Genomic DNA, 18777 nt, shown 5'->3' on the forward strand with positions numbered 1-18777 from the left:
AGTTCTTTGGTAGAGTTTTTGGGGTCGCTTATGTATACTATCATATCATCTGCAAATAACGAAAGCTTAAGTTCTTCCTTTCCAATAAGAATCCCCTTGATCCCCTTATAATTTTCATTTTTTACTTTATGTTCATTACTGATGTATGGGCTCTAGTAAATCTTAGAGATTTCACAATCTGTGGTCATGGAATTATATTTTGGGACATTTATTTTAATGACTAATCAAAGAAAAAATAAAATAACAAGAGTTCTATTAAGTAATATTAATTAGTTCATATTCTGTAATATTATATTATCATCAAATAAAATAAAACAAAAATTATCTTTCAACATTTTATACAAAATGTTAAGCCAAAGTATCAGATTTTGAACTCTTACAAGTGATGTTATCATAAATCCAGGGTAAAGTCACAGACACTAAAAATATCAAAATTTTGGATATGTGTCTATTATTAGAATTATTTCTATTTTTTGTCTGTACTTTTCAACCTTTTGAAGTGCTAAAATTTGAAGAGCTAAAGTCTAGGTAAATGAACCAATGAAAATATTTCTAGGACCATCCTGGTTTATAATATGATTCTAGTGTTGAAAATAAGTCGAACAATGCCTTTCTGATGGCTAACATTTTTAAAAAAGCAAATTAATGGTTAATTTTGTTTCTCATACAGAAATTCTAAATGGTGGAGTCTATGTAGACCAAAACAAATTCCTGTGTTATGCTGACACCATACACTGGCAAGATATTGTTCGCAATCCATGGCCTTCCAACATGACTTTGGTATCAACAAATGGAAGCTCCGGATGTAAGTAGCATTACCCCATCATTAGACACGTGTGTGTGTGTGTGTGTGTGTGTGTGTGTGTGTGTGTGTACGCATGGAGTCAGGGGACAACTTGTGGGAATTTCTTTTCTCCTTCTAGCATTCATTAAACCCTATCCTCCATCTGCTCACCATCTCATCAGTCCACAGCATCCTCTCTAATGTCTTAATATTCTTTTACCCTGTGTTATATTGAACATCTTATTCAACATGCCATTGATGATATTTTGGCATCTGACTCCATTCAAAAGCTCATTCCTCTAATTACTCTATTTCACAGCTCTTAAACCTTGATTTCTCACTAATGCCCTATTGGTAATATCTGACTGTAGAGCTGTATGCCTTTAATCCCAGCACTCAGGAGACAGAGGCAGACCAGTCTCTGAGACCAAGGTCAGCCTGTTCTAGGAGGTTCCAGAACAGCCAGGGATCCACAAAGAAACTATCTCTCAAAAAGAAAAACTAAAACAAACAATCAAGACAATAATTTACAATAAAGCAACATGAGTCATTATAAAGTTCACATACAAAGACTTCTTAGTTTGTAATCAGAAATAAACTACCCAGTTCTCTACTTCTTAAAAGTATAGGACATTTCTGCCAGAGAGGACATTTTAGGTAAAAAGTATTTAATATGATAAAATGATAAACAAATAGTATCTGAACTATCATTAAAACCTCTGCCAATGATTATGTCTGGAATCTCTTTTGTTTTTATAAAGTAGGCTTTGCTGTCACACATTTATTATTGCTGACATCTGTATGAGAGCTGAATCTTTATCGAGTATTAACCTGGGTTTTAAATTTCTTAATCTATTATTATATATTTCCCACCTGAAATCATAACTCCACATAATTCCATAATTATTTGCAATAGTGATGATTGTGTTATGACGCTTTTATAGGAAATCAAACTCCAAGGGACAATTATTAAATTTCATCATGGCCATAATAACATAATGGGGAAATATGAATGTATTTGATCAAAACTGACAGTTGTATTTTTAATAAAAGGCTAAAACAGTTTTTTGTGAAAGTAGAGTAACATAATTTTCTTGTCATCTTTAAAAAGAAATTTGTATGAGATTCTGTCTTTGTAGTTTTAAAGTTGCCTACCAGGTAAAATTTCGTGTGCATTTTTTTTTAATCTGCTTGTTCTAACAATGGGAAAGATATGATTTAGAAATGGCTACTATTTTCAGGTGGCCATAATAAAGGAATATATTATGAGGCAGGGGTGGTTTGGTTGGATGAGAGAAAGGCCTGCTGGTTCTCAGCTTCTTAGAAAGACTAGCCTTTAAGGCATACATGAGATCATACAAGAAAAAAGTCTGAGCCAAAAGCTTGAGGGAAATCTGCTCTCCTCTTACAGAGCTTGAAACAGGAAAGGTCTGTGGGGTTTGTCCATTTTCACAGATGGTATCACTTTGTGCTGTTCTTTTGAGGGCTAATTTGGACGGTTGTGCCTATAATTAGGCAACTGTGACTGCGATTTTTTTGTTTTGCATGCAAAATTTTCAGATGCAAAAATTAAAAATGCAGACAGGATTCATAATCAATGGTCCTTTACAGATTAGCCGTCTATTGTTGTCAAAATGTTATTGCTTACAAAGCTCTAGATGGTAAATCATTCAATCTACTATATGATATGATATCTGACAATAATGAATTAAATATTTTTAAATACTAGTTTTCAATGGTTTTATTTTCCTAACAGGAAAAAACAATGCAGAAAAGATAAACACTAAATAAACTCCAATACTGAGTCCACTGATTTAGTTCACTTGTAATAATCCTACTTGAAGTAACTAAATATAAAGTGTAGCTTTCCACGGTCTAAGAGGAAATGAGGCTCCAGCTCAGTTTGCACATAGCTGCAGCTTCATTAGGTGAAAGAGTTCTAAAGCATCAGGACACAAAGGTGGGGATGAATTCAATACCACCAACGTACAAAATTTAAAAGTTAAAATCACAAATTTTATAATATCTTTTTCATCAAAATTAGGAATAAATAAATGAATAAGTGTATTTATTATTTTTATTGAAAATAGATTTTTCTCATACAATACATCCAGACCACAAATTACCCTTCCTCCAATCCTGCAAACTCAAAAGCTACTAAGTACTAGAAATGTATTATAGATATAATCTGTCATTTTTTTTGTTTTTCACAATATAATTGTCACTACTATGTCATTTAGTTCATATATTAATTTATGAAAATAATACTTTCAATAGGTGATTAGTAGAGAATATATCTATTCATGTTCAAAAGCTTCTCAACTTTCTATCACATAATTATCAGAATCTGGTGAATCCTCATTTGGCCTGTGTGCTTACTTGTTTTTCTTATTACCAGTCCTAACAACATGCATGCTAAATGTCTTTTCAGTAAAGAGTGACCACAACTGTGTCCTGAAACTCTGTCATTGTGGCTAACATTAAGCAAAAACAAATAGCTTAGTATTTTCTCTAAATTTATGCCCATCTTACAGCTTTATGAGCTGAGCTTTGTAGTTTGTAGATAGTTACTTTCTTCTGCTGCTTGACATAAGAAATCCTAACCATGCTTTAAGATATTTATCCAGATCATATTCCAAGGAACTTTGTCCTCCTGAATTCCATTCTAGAGATGCAGAGATGGCTCAGCATATGTAAATCAATGAATTTGCCCTTCTCAGAAATCGTCTCAAAGGAAAAATCATGTGATCTCACATTCCTTCTCAATAAAAGACATGAAGGGGATACAAATGAGGGAATACAACCTAACAAAATAAAGGATATATATATATATATATAACAAAACTATAGTGAACATCATGCTAAATGTGGAAAAATTCAAAGTGTTTTGACATTCCTTTGTGCTCTAACAAATAAACCTTAAAGATCAGAGGGCTGAGCTAGCCAATAGTTAACCATAGAGGTCCAAAGAGCTGTACAAACAGGCAGGAAGTGATATGCTGGGCAGAGCGGAATAGCAGGTGGGAGGAGACTTGTCATGTACAGTGAGAACTTTAGCTACTCAAAAATCAAATTTAGGAATATAACAAAAGAAAAAAATATTCCGGTGAATTGGTAGAATTAATATAGTGGAAACAATTTTCTTATCAAAGTAATCTATAAATCCCATGCAATTCCAATCATTTATTAGGACTTTATTCAAGAAATAGAAAAAAATCCAAAATTTGTATTGGAGGCACAAAAATCCAAGAATCGCCAAAACAATAATGAGTTATCCAAAAAAATTATTAAAAATATTGCACAAAATATTTCCTTATGTGTATTTTTATGACTCATTTATTCATAATACAAATATGCAAAATGTTTAAAGAGAAATATATTCTTTGTTGAAATACATTTGATACATAATTGAAATGTAAATAAAAGGCATGAAATGCATAATAAAACTGCTTATAATGATACAAACCTACCAGTTATATCACATAACTAAATTGTTTTCCAGAGCCAAACACCAGCTTACCACAGAATTGGGATGGGTGATTGACAATTTGTACTAAGTACCTCCTTTACAAACAGAATTTCATAAACTAATCTTTTCTCTAAATAAATGTTAAAACAGCTTTAATTCCTGAGCTTTATTGTGTTTCTTTTATTTAATACTATATTTCTTAGTATTTACCACACCCAAACACTGCACACTGTGTCCATGAATTAACTTTCTTGAGCTAGAAGAAAATCAAGTCTGAAAATGGAATTTAACTAAATTTAATGCAATATCACTCTTGCTACATGTTTGATATTATAGTATTTACATGAAATAGATGTACTTTTTTATGTCGGACTTTGGTATACAGTTAACATGCAATCAAGGCAAGTAAAAACAACTTCAATTTATGTAAATACATACATGCAATCAAATTACATGAATTTAAGAAATATTTTAAAGTCAGAGCTTAAATGGGGGGAAAAAGTAAAACGCATTGAAAAGTGTAAGTTGATTTACATGATCTAAGAGGTAGCATTTTGAAAAGTACTTTAAAATGGAGGTTTTTGATCCTACTGCACGTTCTGGCTTTGTTGGAGCCTAGGCAGTTTGGATGCTCACCTTACTAGACCTGGATGGAGGTGGGGGTTCCTTGGACTTCCCACAGGGCAGGGAACCCTGATTGCTCTTTGGGCTGACGAGGGAGGGGGACTTGGTTGGGGGAGGGGGAGGGAAATGGGAGGCGGTGATGGGGAAGAGACAGAAATCTTTAATAAATAAATAAATTAAAAAAAGAAAACTGCCGAGCGGTGGTGGCACACGCCTTTAATCCCAGCACTTGGGAGGCAGAGGCAGGCGGATCTTTGTGAGTTCGAGACCAGCCTGGTCTACAAGAGCTAGTTCCAGGACAGGCTCCAAAACCACAAGAGAAACCCTGTCTCGAAAAACCAAAAAAAAAAAAAAAATAAAATAAAATAAAATAAAACTGAAAAAAATGGATTTTTCAAAAATTTCACATAGATCTTTTTTTAATTTCCTAAATATTTTAAATTAACATATATACAACAATTTTAACTAAATATTAGCTATCAGAACTAGCATACAATCTAATAATGTGTGTTAAAATAGACTACATTAATTCTATGTATCAGCTCTGCTGTTAATTAGAAAGTGAAATCCTCAGGTAATAGTAAAGTAAAGAAGACAAACTATAGTAGCATTAAAAAAAAACCCTACACATCGAAGTTGAAAAGCACAAACAAGTAGAAGGAAATAATCCCAAGAAAAGGCTCAAGAATCAGATATCCACTGCTTCACACCCTCTAGAATTCCCAAAAATACTATACTGGAAGCCGTTACACATACTAAGAGAACCTGCGGCAGCCCATGCAGGCCATGTGCATGCTGCCTCAGCCTCTGTGAGTTCATATGAGGCTTGATTATGCTGATTTAGAGGACCTTGTTTTCTTTGTGACTCCATCTGCTTTGGATATTCATTATTTTTCTCCCCCTCCTCTTTCATGGGCTTTCCAGAGTTCCAAGGGGAGGGATTTGATGGACACATCCTTTTAGTGCTCCAAGGTCTCTCTCTCTCTCTCTCTCTCTCTCTCTCTCTCTCTCTCTCTCTCTCCATCTCTCTCCATAATGTCAGGCTCTGAATATCTATATTTGTTCCCAGCTTCTACAGAATGAAGCTCTCTGATGATAGCTGAACAAGGCATTTACTGATGAATATAGCAGAATATTATTAGGAGTCATTTTATCATTATTTTTTATACCAGTAGTATTTGGTTTATCCTAGATTCCTGGGATGTCAAGTCTATGGTTCTTGCTCATCCAAGCAGTATCAGATATGAGTTATATCTTGCTGAGTGGGCCTTAAATCAAATAAAATATAGGTTGGCTGCTCACACAAGCTTTGTGCTACCATTGCCCTGGCATGTCTTGCAGGAAGTACATCATTGGAGATAAATGGTCTGAGCTCCGTTGATGTTTCTGATTCTCATTTGGTAGCACTAAGAGTACCTTTCTGTGCCAAACATGCTAACATGTAGTGCTGAAGCTTGTATGTAGGCATCTGCTCTACTTCTTCATGTTCAAGGAGTTGTATAGGTATTGAGTTTGTGGAAAGCAACCTTCATCGTTCAGCAGTTTGCCTTGTTTACAGTTGGATCCCTTTGGCCATAAGCACAGTTATGTATAACCAGGTCTGAGTACTGTGTGCTTTGTCTGGTGACAGGAGATGGCCAGTTAGGGCTCTGCCTTGTCTTTTAGAAGCCTGACTTTTCTGATGAGAGACAAAAATGGAGTCGATCCAGATGGGAGGTAAGACCAGGAGGAATTTGGAAGAGGGAGGGGAACCAAAATCAGGAATTACTATGTGAGAAATGAACCTATTTTCAGTAAAATAGAATGAAAAAAAGACAGAGAAAAATGTGGAAATATGAATAAAATAGTAATTAAAAATTTAAAAATAGAAAAAAGTAAGGTGAAAAGAAAAGATGGAGAGGCAGGCAGGGGAGCAGAGAGAAGTGTAGAGCTCAATAAAAAGAAAAGAAATTTATTGGGAAAAATGTTGGAGAAATGTCCATTTTCTTGTTAGAGTTTGACATATTTCCCTAATGCTGAGGGGAGACCTTCCATAAAGAGACACACTGCTACCCATTGGAAGTCTAGTTAATCATATATGGCAGATGTTCCCTTTTGCTCTACAGAATCTTACAATGTATATATCCAGTCTTCATAAATTCTAGTAAAATTTAAAAGTGAGCTAAAACTAAATGAAATTCAAACTATATTATTATAATAACAATAATAGTAATTGATAAGGGAAGTGAGGCCCTGAATCTGTGAGGCATTTGGCTGTATATCCATAAGTAGAGGGTCTCTGGTCAGTGCACTCTTAGAGTTTTGAGGACATGGTGAGGAGTAAACCCAGCACCTCTCTTTCTGGTGACTTTTTGCTTTTTAATTGTCCACACATATGCATTGTTTGACTCTAGAAACAAAGTCTTCAAAACATATCCTGTTTTCATCCTAGGTATTGACTTCTCAGTCAACTTTTCTAAGAAACAAACTGTAGACCAACAGCTTTGGAGCCTCCATGGGACTTAACTAGGCCCTCTGCATGTGTGTAGTGCAGCTTGGTCTACCTTGGCAGGTGCCAGTGGAACCAGGATCTATCCCTGGTGCATGAGCTAGCTCTTTAGAACCCATTCCCTATGGTGGGATGCCATACTCAGCCCTGATGCAGGAGGGAGGTCCTTGGTCTTGCCTCAACTTAATCTGGCAGGCTTTGCTGACTCCTCATCGGAAGCCTTCCCCTTTGGGAAGAGTGGATCAAGGGATGGGCTGGGAAGGCGGGGTGGGGGAGGATGAAGGCGGGGTGGGGGAGGATGTCAGGAGTTGGGGTTGGAGGGAGAACTGTGGTGAAAATGCAAAATAAAAATTTAGAAACTAAATAAATACATTAAAAACAAACAAAGTCTATGAAATTAAAGAACTCTAATTAATTTCTGAATTTTAGAAAGGGGTAATTTTTTTTTTTCTAAGCAGTACTAAACTTCACATCTTGGGGCCAGAATAGACTAATTTGATTTTTCTTATATAGTAGAGACATTTCTTAGGTCATCTGAAAGCCTCATAGACTAAATAAATGCTATTTATTATAAATAGTTATATATGTATGAGCATGTAAAATATAAAATATCTTAATTTCTTTAAGATTTTCAGATTTTGTGGAGTACAGGCTTTTAAAGTATGTCCTTATGATTATCTGGATTTCTTCAGTGTCTGTTGTTATGTCCTACTTTTCATTTCTGATTTTAATTTGTATATTCTATCTGTGTTTTTTAGTTGGTTTGAGGTTTGTCTACAGTGTTGATTTTCCCAAAGATCCAACTGTTTCATTGAATCTTTGTATTGTTCTCTTTAGTTATACTTTATTGATTTAAGCACTCAGTTTGATTATTATTATTCATGTTTTCTACTCCTCTTGGGTATGCTTATTTCTTTTTTCTAGAGCCTTCAACTGTACTGTTAAGTTGCTAATATAAAATTACTCCAGTTTTTTTTTTTAATGCTAAGTTCTTAGTGCTATGAACTTTCCTCCTAGCACTGTTTTCAGTGTATTCCGTGAGTTTGGGTATCCTGTGTGTTCATTTTCATTGAATTCCAAAAGTCTTTGTTTCTATTTTGACCTATTGTTCATTCAGTAGAGGGCTGTTCAGTTTCCATGAGTCTGTAAACTTTCTGTTATTGTTGATATCAAACTTTAGTCTGCGGTGGTAGGATGTGAGATAGCAAGTTATTTCAATTTTCTAGTGTCTGTAGAGACTTGATTTTGGTCTGAATATGTGGCCAATTTTGGAGAAATTTCCATGAGATGCTGAGAAGAAAATGTATTTCTTTTGTGTTTGGGTAAAATGTGGAGGCTGTCTTCAAATGGACAATGTTAATTTTCATGCTTTTTTCTTTACACTGACCTAAGTCAGCATCTACTAATTATTAGATATTCAAGTTGCTATATTCAAATTAGGTCCCTAACAAAACCCTTGTAGAAATGAGAATCCATCTACAAATGTTCTAGAATATCTGTTAGGTCCATTTGGTTTATAACATCTGCTAACTTCAGTGTTTCTCAGTTTCATTTTTGTCTGTTTAGTTTTTGTGTGGGTGACCAGGTCATTGGTGAGAAGTAGGTGTTAAAGTCTCCACTATCTTGTGTGAAAGTCAATATGTGATTTAAACTGCAGTGTGAGTTTAAGAAAAAAGAGCGCAATGGCTATTTGGAACTTACTGACAAATACTCTCCTGTCTTCTTTGCATCTCAAAACAAGCTCAATATTTTAATTTTCCCTTAAAAATGAATATAAAGATGGCATTCTGATCTCAAATTTCCTTTGTTAATTTGAAGGTAGACTTATGTATCACTGGGTTACCCAAAGATTCCTACCTGGAACCTGATTAGGAAGCCCTATTGTGGAGCATACACTGTAGGATACATATTGACTGGAACTCAGTATTTAATACTTTCCCTTTAATATTGAACATACAATATTATAGTAAATTAGTTTTTTTTTTCCTTTAAATTTTTTGAAACAAGGTCTCATAGACCAAGTTAATCCGAAACTTGTGATTCTCCTGCCTAGGAGAATACCTTCATTACTTTTTAAATTTTTAATTTCAAATATCTCATATTAACAAAATATTAAACAAGTAATATCAGATGAATTGATTACTAGTAAGATATCTTTCATAATATTCCACTCTTGTGTATTTTATATCCCCACAGAAAACTGTGATTTGTTCTTATTTTTGAGACTATCTCAAATATGCTAAGCTGGGAGCAATAAAGACTACTACCAGGAATGATAGGTTAATAAAAACAGTAAAATTTCTCACACAAATAACAACAGGTAGATGACTCAAACTGTGAGCAGGAGATGTGGTCTTCCTTAGAGAAGAGCCACCAATTGCTTGTCCAGTGCCAAATAGTCAGACATGAAAACATACATGCAAGTAGTTACATGAACTCAGCAGGTTATGTTTAAAATACATATGTATATGTAAATGCATGTATGCATGCACTAACAATTAATGAAAAGAGTCTGTGAATTTGAAGGAGAGCAGGGAATGGTGTGTGTGAGTGTTTGAAAGAAGAAAGAGGAAAGGGGAAATGGTGTGATTAAATTGCAATCGCAAAAAAATTCTGAATTTATATAAAGCAAAAAACTCACCGTGAGTGGATAAAGAACACATTTTGATTCAAACTAGTTATTTCTGAACAAAAATATTTATCAAGTGCCACAAAGTTGATTTTCTTTTAAATGAAGCACGGTTTGTAGATAACACCTATTTTAACACCTATTTTGGGTTTTCAAGCAACAGTGTGAATTGGATGACAGCTAAATGAACTCTAGCCAGTATTACCTGGCTGTATCCTTTCTGATTTATTTTGTGTGGGAAACAACCATGTCTGTCCAATTCTGTAGCTGCAAATTTCAATACTGTCACAGATTCCATTACTGTGTGCATGTCTATCTTTCTCAAGTGCAGTGACTTCAAGGAACTTATTTTCACAATGGAGTAGTATTTCCAGGTTTTTCTGTCCCATCACCATTTCTTCAAATCTCAATATTTTAATAAAGCTTGTAACAAAGAAAGATGCTTACATATAACAAGAAGCTTTTAGCAGAGATGTTCAAGTTGTTCTCTTTTAGTGACTTTGAAAGTTAATATGTGTGCCTTTCCGCTCCTATTTGGCTCTCTCTAAACCACTTTCATCCCAATATTTTTCACAGAGGTTGTGAGAAAACTGCTGTCTGCCTCGCAGAGCAGAGACAAGGGCTGTCCTATCTCTACAGGGACCAGGGCAAAGCAGAATAAAGACGATCAAGCTGCTGACCTGCTAACAGAGCTTTTGAACCAAGATTGCTGTTAGTAGCTCTATGCAGCTCTTATTTAATTCTCCTTCCTGGCAGGAATAAATTATGTTCTATTTAGGGGTGATTCTTTTGCCAATTGTAGGTGCTCTTTTTAAGTAGAGAAGAAAAAAGTGGAGAGAAAATTATGCAGTGACATTTCTCTTAAAGTTCTATTTAAAATACAAGTAAAAGAAATATATAAAAGAAATAACAAGCATGGATAAAATGCACAAAAGAAAGGCCATTTTAAAACTAGGTCCTCCTATATGCTACTCTTATTCCCCTACTTTTCATGCTTTATTAAACAAAGATTTTAATTTAACATTTTTTTCCAAAATTTTTTCTATAGAATTAATTCAAATTAATTGGAGCATATATTCCTTCAGTTGTACAAAGTAGAATACAGCATTAAATTAGGCAACTAATTTGCATGTCAGCATTTGCTTTCCTGAGCAAAGAAATTGACTTTACAAGGCAAACTGCTTCAATAAATGTAAATGATTTTAAAGCAAGACAGCTCTGATACCCAGCCTTTCTCAATGTCTTTAATCTCACGTATCACATTAGGAATGCTGCAATTTATTTGGAATAGAACAAACAATATCTTAAGTCTGTATGGTTGTTGGCAATGGGGATCTGCCTACATTTTTATTCAGTGGGAAATATTAACATCTATTGATATCATTCAGTTTTATATATTTTGATGAAACAGAAAATTACTTAACTACCACAACATTGTACAATCAAATGTACATGTATTAATGGGATTGATAGCGGTGTGGACAGCCTTACCTGACGATTGCCTTCGTTGCCTCTTAAAGCCCATTTGGTGTTAATATTTGTACTAATCTCAGCATAAACCAGGCATTGTTTGAGATTAAGTTTGTCTTTCTATGAATTTTTCAATATCTTCAGGGTACCGTTTCCTCTTTAACATAAAGAGTGGTTCTCTTCTTTTCAGTAACACTAATTAGAAACTTGAATGACAGCCTGGTCTACAAGAGCTAGTTCCGGGACAGGCACCAAAGCTACAGAGAAACCCTGTCTAGAAAAAAACAAAAAGAAAGAAAGAAAAAAAGAAAGAAAGGAAGGAAGGAAGGAAGGAAGGAAGGAAGAAAGAAAGAAAGAAAGAAAGAAAGAAAGAAAGAAAGAAAGAAAGAAAGAAAGAAAGAAAGAAAGAAAGAAATTTGAATGAGTTGTCTTGAATGAGTGGACCTTGGAGCATGTAAACCCTGGGTTGAATCCCAAACACGCCCCTTCATGTATGATAAAAATTATTGATATTCCAAGTATCTTCATTCCAATCAGCAGTAGTGTGTTCCTTTGAAGGTTTTCAAGAGAAATATAATACCTAGAGCCATGTTTTCTCTTTCCAGATGAAATTAGGGTGCATCTAAGCTGTGATTTATTCCTTCATGTATTAGCTGGTGGTAATTTTAATATTATTTTTCAAACATTACAAAACCAAAGTTTCCTTTTGGAAAATAAAAATCTGTAGTTTAATTACAGGCAATTTGGTTTATGTTTGTTTTAAATAGTATATAATGGAATACTGTAAGTGTATAGACTGTTACTTGAAAAATCATTTGCCTCTTGCTTTCTATAAATAATAACTGGATTTCCAGGTCTTTCTAATACTAGAGTGCTATGAAACCCTACTGAAGTAGCTTTGTTGATAGAATCAGATTTTAATGCATTATCAATCCATTTTTCTTGAATTTCATATCTATATGAACTTTTTTTATACGAACTTTAAAACATGGAGTAATAAATTCTACACCAAGACATTTTACGCTTATTACTTATTATATGGTTCCTGCTTCACTTTCTTTTAACTGCCATCAGTTTTAAAATCACATTTTCATTCCACAGGCTTGCAGTAGCCATTTAGAAACGGCTAACTATTGGCTATTTGCGCTTTAAGTCTGAGAACTTGCATATATATTTTGAGTGAGAGTGAGAGAGAGACCTATGCAAAGACAGAAAGACAGAAGTGCACACACACTTACACAAAACACACAGTCTCTTAACAGCTAAGTCTTGGAGGGTGATGGAAAATGGGAGGAAAATGCTATTCGGGGTCTGACAGTTGTACTCAGAAGGGCTTGTTTAATATAGTGCTATGGAGCCACCTAATCTGTTCCAATTTACTACCCATTTTTCTTTGTTATCTGTCTCACGGATGTCTCATCTCCCCAACTGACTGCTACAGGCTAGCAATCTGTAACAGAAACTCGGTCTCAATCTTAGAGATAATAAAAAAGGGAGGCTACAAGATTAATGACCCACGTCATAATTATAAAGCCCCAAACCACAGGCCTTATAAGGCATTTCAGAATTGAAATCTTTAGCATTGAAGCAGTGCGAGTGCTGTGGTGTGGAAACATCACCCTCTCTGTAAGGCAATGCTGGGTTATTCCATTTGAGAATCCCATCGCTCTTTTAGCAGCGAAAGAAGTGGTGGTGAGGAAATGGTTTCTTCCCTTAAGGAACTTGTAATAATTTTGTACATCTCAGTTTTTCCATAATAATACCCAGTTCTTAGTAACCCACAGAATTAATATCTAGTCCTGGTCTTAGAGCCAGATGAAAGTAGAGGCTGCTGATGGACATCTCACAGCTGTCCCATGGGTACTTCTCATTGTCCATGATAATCGAAAACCAGTCCATATTGATCCTTATGAACTGCTACTCTGTAGGATAATCTATATAGACATAAACATTCTCCTCTTTACCTCAAAAATTTCATATATAACTGGTATTTTTATCCCACAGGATCCAACTGTCCTCCTATGTGCCCCAACATCGTATACACACACACACACACACACACACACACATTCAGACACAATTACTAAGGTGACACAATATGTATTCATAAAGAATTGAAAATAAACCTGTGGGAAAATAATTCTTACAACAGAGAGCAGAAAGAGTTAAAATAACTGGAATTTACTGATCCCTCAATTGATATGGCAGGGGAGTAGGAAACATGACTTTCTTTTTTTTTTCATTTTTTTGTTTTTTTCTTTTTCTTTCTAAAAAATTTGATTTTACATACTAGCCCCAGTTTCCCCTCCCTCCCCTTCTCCTGCCCCCCACCTTCCCCCAGCCCATCCCTCATCCACTCCTCAGAGGAGGTAAGGACTTCCTTGGGTAGTCAACAAAGTCTGGTATAGCAAGTTGAGGCAGGATCAATTCCCTCTGCCCTGTATCAGAACTGACCAAGGTATGTCACCATAGGAAATGGGCTCCCAAAAGCCAGTTCATGCACCCAAGATAATTCCTGGTCCCACTGCCAGGGGACTCCCCAACAGATCAAGCCATGTAACTGTCACCCACATTTAGAGGACTTAGTTTGGTCCTCTGCAGAATTCCCAGATGTCAGTGCCAAGTTTTTGAGCTCCCACTACCTAGGGTCAACTGTCTCTGTGGTTTTCTGCATCATGATCTTGACCCCTGTTGCTCATATGATTTCTCCTCCCTCTCTTCAACTGAACTCCAGGAGCTCAGCCCAGTGCAGTGCCAGGCTGTGGATCACTGCATCTGCTTCCATCAGTTACTGGATAAAGGTTTTATAATAATAGGGTAGTCACTAATCGGATTACAGGGACAGGCCAATTCAGTCACCCTCTCTACTATTGTTAGAGTCTTAGCTGGAGTCATCCTTGTCGATTTCTGGGAATTTCCCTAGCACCAGTTTTCTCCCTAACCCCATAATGACTCCTTGTACCAAGATATTTCCTTCATTGCTCTCCCTCTCCATCCTGGAGGGACTGAAGCATGACTTTCTTATAGTGAAAGGCAGGAAGAGGGACAACTAGGGGTGGAGGTATTGTAAGAGAAAGACTTTTGAGAAATATCTAACAAATGTGGACATAGGCAGTTCTTTGGATTCCATGAGACATACTTGGCTGGAATATTGGCTTCAACATCAGGTGTGTCAAATGCAACATGACTCATGTACTGAACCTGTGGAAGCAAGTGTTTGCTTAGGGATCTCTAAATGCTAACCAGCAACCTAAGAAAGACAGGATGTCCTTCAGGTAGAGACCCCACCATCAGTGATATCCAATCCTTTGCACTCATGTAAATGTTTGTTCCATCTGTGGGTTGTGGTCTCCCTCTCTGGGGGGTCCTCCTTGATATATCTCTGACTCTTTCTATTCTTCAGTGCAAGCATTCTGGAGTCTACAAGAGGGTGGGGTTTCGGGATCTATAAGAACTTCCTGGATTTAGATTATAAGAAAAAGTCTTTCTGAGACTGTGCTAGTCACACTTCTCTCAAAGTGTGATCAAAATTTGTACTTATTTTCCAGTTCTGCCAGAGCTCCTGCCACACCCCTGTCTTCTACCACATGACTTTGTCACACAGCTGGTCATTTTCAGACAGTCATAAATGGCTCTACCTCTTTGCAATTTATCTCTGTTCTCTCTTCTTTAATTTTCTTTACAATGCTGTGATGCATTTATACACAGTGTTGTGATGATTGGAGAAGGGAAATAGTATTGGTGATTATTACATGTTAGACATTTAAATATGTAATTCCCTTTTATCATGTCTCACATATGTAAGAAGCAGATATCACCATCTGTATTACCTGTTTTTGTTTTCTTATTTTTTTTAGGAAAATACACTATTAAGTAGTTTCTTACTCAAAATCTCAACAATTGTAAATGGTAAGAGTTAGAGGCAGACAAAACTGATTCCAATGCTTATATCTTCCACTTTTACTCCACTTAAAATCTTGTGTCTTTTTTTCCTTTATGTTTTACAAGCACTTACTTCCTTAAGTGCTTCATGTGTGAAGAGCAGATGACACTTAAGAAAATAGATGACAAAGCTGTAAATTGGTTATATACTCAACAGTATTTTAACTTCCCTAAATATGAAGAAACAGAACAACACATAGTAGAATCAAAGTAACGGCCAATTAGAAATTAAAAAATTAGCACCTGTCCCTCAAATTATGACCACATGCTGTGTGTATAGCGATCTCATGTGTAATAAAAGATACATCTTTGACTTCATGTCTTCTACTTTTTAAACTATAGAGTTTAAAATCAAACATTAACATTTTTCTTTTAATTTGGGTAAACTCAAGGAGGTATTTGCAAAACAATCTATAATGTAGAAAAGAGAATACTAGTATGTGGAAATATTTAAGAAGTTGTGGGGTTGGTAATAGATACGATCAAGAATAGATTATGCAGCATGATGCAAACATGTATGCTTATAAAATATTGCGAAGTACAAAGTACAAGAGCAAGCAGAGTTGGAGAGGCTAATTAACGTATGAATTAACATTGTCAATGACAGAGTTATAATCAAAATAATGACACATCTTATTGATTGTGGACTTTTTGTTTGACTTTATATTTATAGTTATTTACATAAAATGTTGATTTAGAAACACAGATGTTGGCATTTCTATAACTCATTTAATGTGATATTGTTCATTTGGGTTCATCATTTTATCTATCAAATTCTTTCAATATCTGAATGGTTAAGTTTCATTAAAGATTTGTTGCCCTCCTAGGCCTTTGCCACATGCCAACATGGAAAGCATATTCAAATGTTTAATCCACGTCAGTGATTAAAAGGTCAGATATGATAGATGTGTTCAGAGACCATCAGCCCAAGCCAGCTAGTCCATCAATCGTTTCATTGAGTTCACTGATGTGTTTTCAACTCATCGGAAATCCACACAGCTATTCTGGGTTCCTTTTAGGGCTTCCAAGGAGAAGATGCTGAAAGACATGTCCAAGTTCTTTCTGACATCCAAAGCACCATTTTACAAGCTCCAAATCATCTGAAAAATATGAATATAAATAAGTAATGCTGATTTTAGTTAATAATATGTACTAATATCTTCCATCAAAAGAGCAACAATCTAATAAAGCAAAATAGTTAATTGAATTAAGTTACATATGGCTGAAGATCTATTTACCCAAGCATAAAGACTAGAAAAAAGACAGCAATAGATGCACAAAGAGGACTAAGCCATGATGAAGAGTGTAGAAGATAGGACAATGGAGGCAGGGAAAAGAGTGTTGAATACTGTGGGATCTTGACTGCCCCAGTGAGGACCATTGCTTTTATTTTGAAAGGTAGAAGGCCAGCTGTAGTCACTTGTCTAACTAGCTTACTATGCCTATACTGAATAGAGATCATAAGTATGTCAGAATATAAGGTAGGCCAACCATTAAGTTATTTTCTTAATCCAAGTATAAGACTTTTGAAAAATAGCATCATGGTAGGTTTACCTACGTTTGCTGTGTCCGTCTTCCATAAGCACCTTGAATTAGTGTCATTGTCATTTCTCTTCTGGATTGATTTCCATTTGTAGGGGCACTCAAAAGAAATGTGGACGAGCAAAGGGATTTTTACCTTCAAAGTTTGTGCCATGTTGACTTGATGAAAATTAGATCTTCTATTTGAAACCCTGCTTGCTGTTATTCTGGAGAGAAATTATGTGCTGTGGTAGCCACCGAGTAACAGTAGTGGAATTGAGTACCCAAAAAAGGAATTTATAGAAGAATTGTAGGCTAAATGTGAATTTCACATTTCTGCTCAAGATTCATCTTCATCATATGAGTATATATGCTATTCAAGATCATTGAATAAATGATATAAATATATTGAGGTTTTAAAAAGTTTAGTTTATCAAGGTTCATGTTATGTATTTCCACTTCAGTAAAGTTAAAATTTAGTTGTATCACTCATGATTTAACTTACTGTGACATGAAATAAACTCTGACTGCACATTTTTTTTAAATTCTCCTGTCATCTCACGTCAGTTTCTCCTCTGTCCCCTTCCCTCAGTCAATCCCCACCACCTGCCTTCTCCCCCAGATTCACTTCTCCCCCATTTCTCATCAGAAAGACAGGCCTCCTAGGGAAATCAATCCACCAACCACTGTATACCGGGCACATGCCATCACTTCACGGTTGGCTAAGACAAATGAAGAGGAGGTAAACGGTCCCACAAGCAGGCAAAAGAGTTAGATACGCTCCTGATTTCCACTGCTAGGGTTCTCACAAGAACACCAAGCTTCTCAACCTATGCAGAGGACCTAGGTAAGACCCCTACAGCCTCACTGATCTCTGCAAGCTCCTACAAGTCCTGGTAAATTAATTCTGTGGGCCATGCTCTTTTTGTGTAATACCATATTTTTTTTTATTAATTCTTTGGTTCTTAGGGAATTTTACATCTTATATCCCATTCCAACTTATCTCCCTATCCCTTCATATCATTCCTTTCCTCGCCCCTGCAGCATCCCTGCCTAAAGAACCCTAAAATTTGTTAACAACAAAAAACAAACAAACAACAAAAATTACATTGTTCCTCCATCTTTCCAACACATCTTCATTCATCCTAGTAGCGTTGGGTGCTACAGTGTGTAACACAAGCAACATGACCCACCCACACATCCTTCTTTGCAATGAGTCACTGATGTCGTTCAAGGCTTCCAGCACCATCATCACTGGACTCTCACCATTATCACTGGATCCTCACCAGTACTTCTCTCTTCTCAGATATCTTACTACTGCCCTGAACCATCGAGATCCTGGCCTTCCTCTTATGGTGCCCCTGACATCTGAGGTTTCTTAGATTCTTCCTCTTCCTCCTTCCTAGGACTCCCAGATCTCTGCCTAATGTTTGCCTGGGAGAATCTGCACCTGCTCTCAGTAGTTGCTGGATAAAATCTCTCTGGTGTCTTTGATTACAGTTCTGCTAGTCTTCCATACCAGAACACTCTGCACGCATGATAAACTGACGGTCGGCGAATTTGTGACTGGGTTGATGTTTCAGTTCCTCCTCTTCAGGTCTGACCTGATTATAGATGATAGCAAGTTTAGTACTGTATATCTCTTTAAATCTTTTATTTTCTCCCTTCTACCAAGTAGATATAGCTGTCTATCTCATTTCAACTACAAGGATGTATGAAAGTCAAAATTGCTATTTAATAATTAACTTTCAAATTAAGAGACAAGATAGGGACTGAAAGGAGAAATTCAATTTCAAAATTAAATGGCTGATCAAAGAGCAGAGAATGAGTACATAAATGTCTGTGGAATA

At 35.8% G+C, this 18777-nt stretch overlaps 1 protein-coding gene across 4 annotated transcripts in view; it reads left to right on the forward strand.

Annotated features, from left to right (window-relative positions):
- Erbb4 (erb-b2 receptor tyrosine kinase 4) overlaps positions 1-18777 on the forward strand; it is a 1055173-nt gene that overhangs the window by 680581 nt on the left and 355815 nt on the right. For all 4 annotated transcript variants that reach the window (XM_026786414.1, XM_026786416.1, XM_026786413.1 and 1 more), the window contains exon 4: positions 671-805. In XM_026786414.1, the coding sequence (XP_026642215.1) occupies positions 671-805 (135 nt within the window). The remainder of the gene's footprint in view (positions 1-670; positions 806-18777) is intronic.

This window comes from Microtus ochrogaster, linkage group LG4 (assembly GCF_000317375.1).
Source record: "Microtus ochrogaster isolate Prairie Vole_2 linkage group LG4, MicOch1.0, whole genome shotgun sequence".
NCBI classification, from domain to species: domain Eukaryota; kingdom Metazoa; phylum Chordata; class Mammalia; order Rodentia; family Cricetidae; genus Microtus; species Microtus ochrogaster.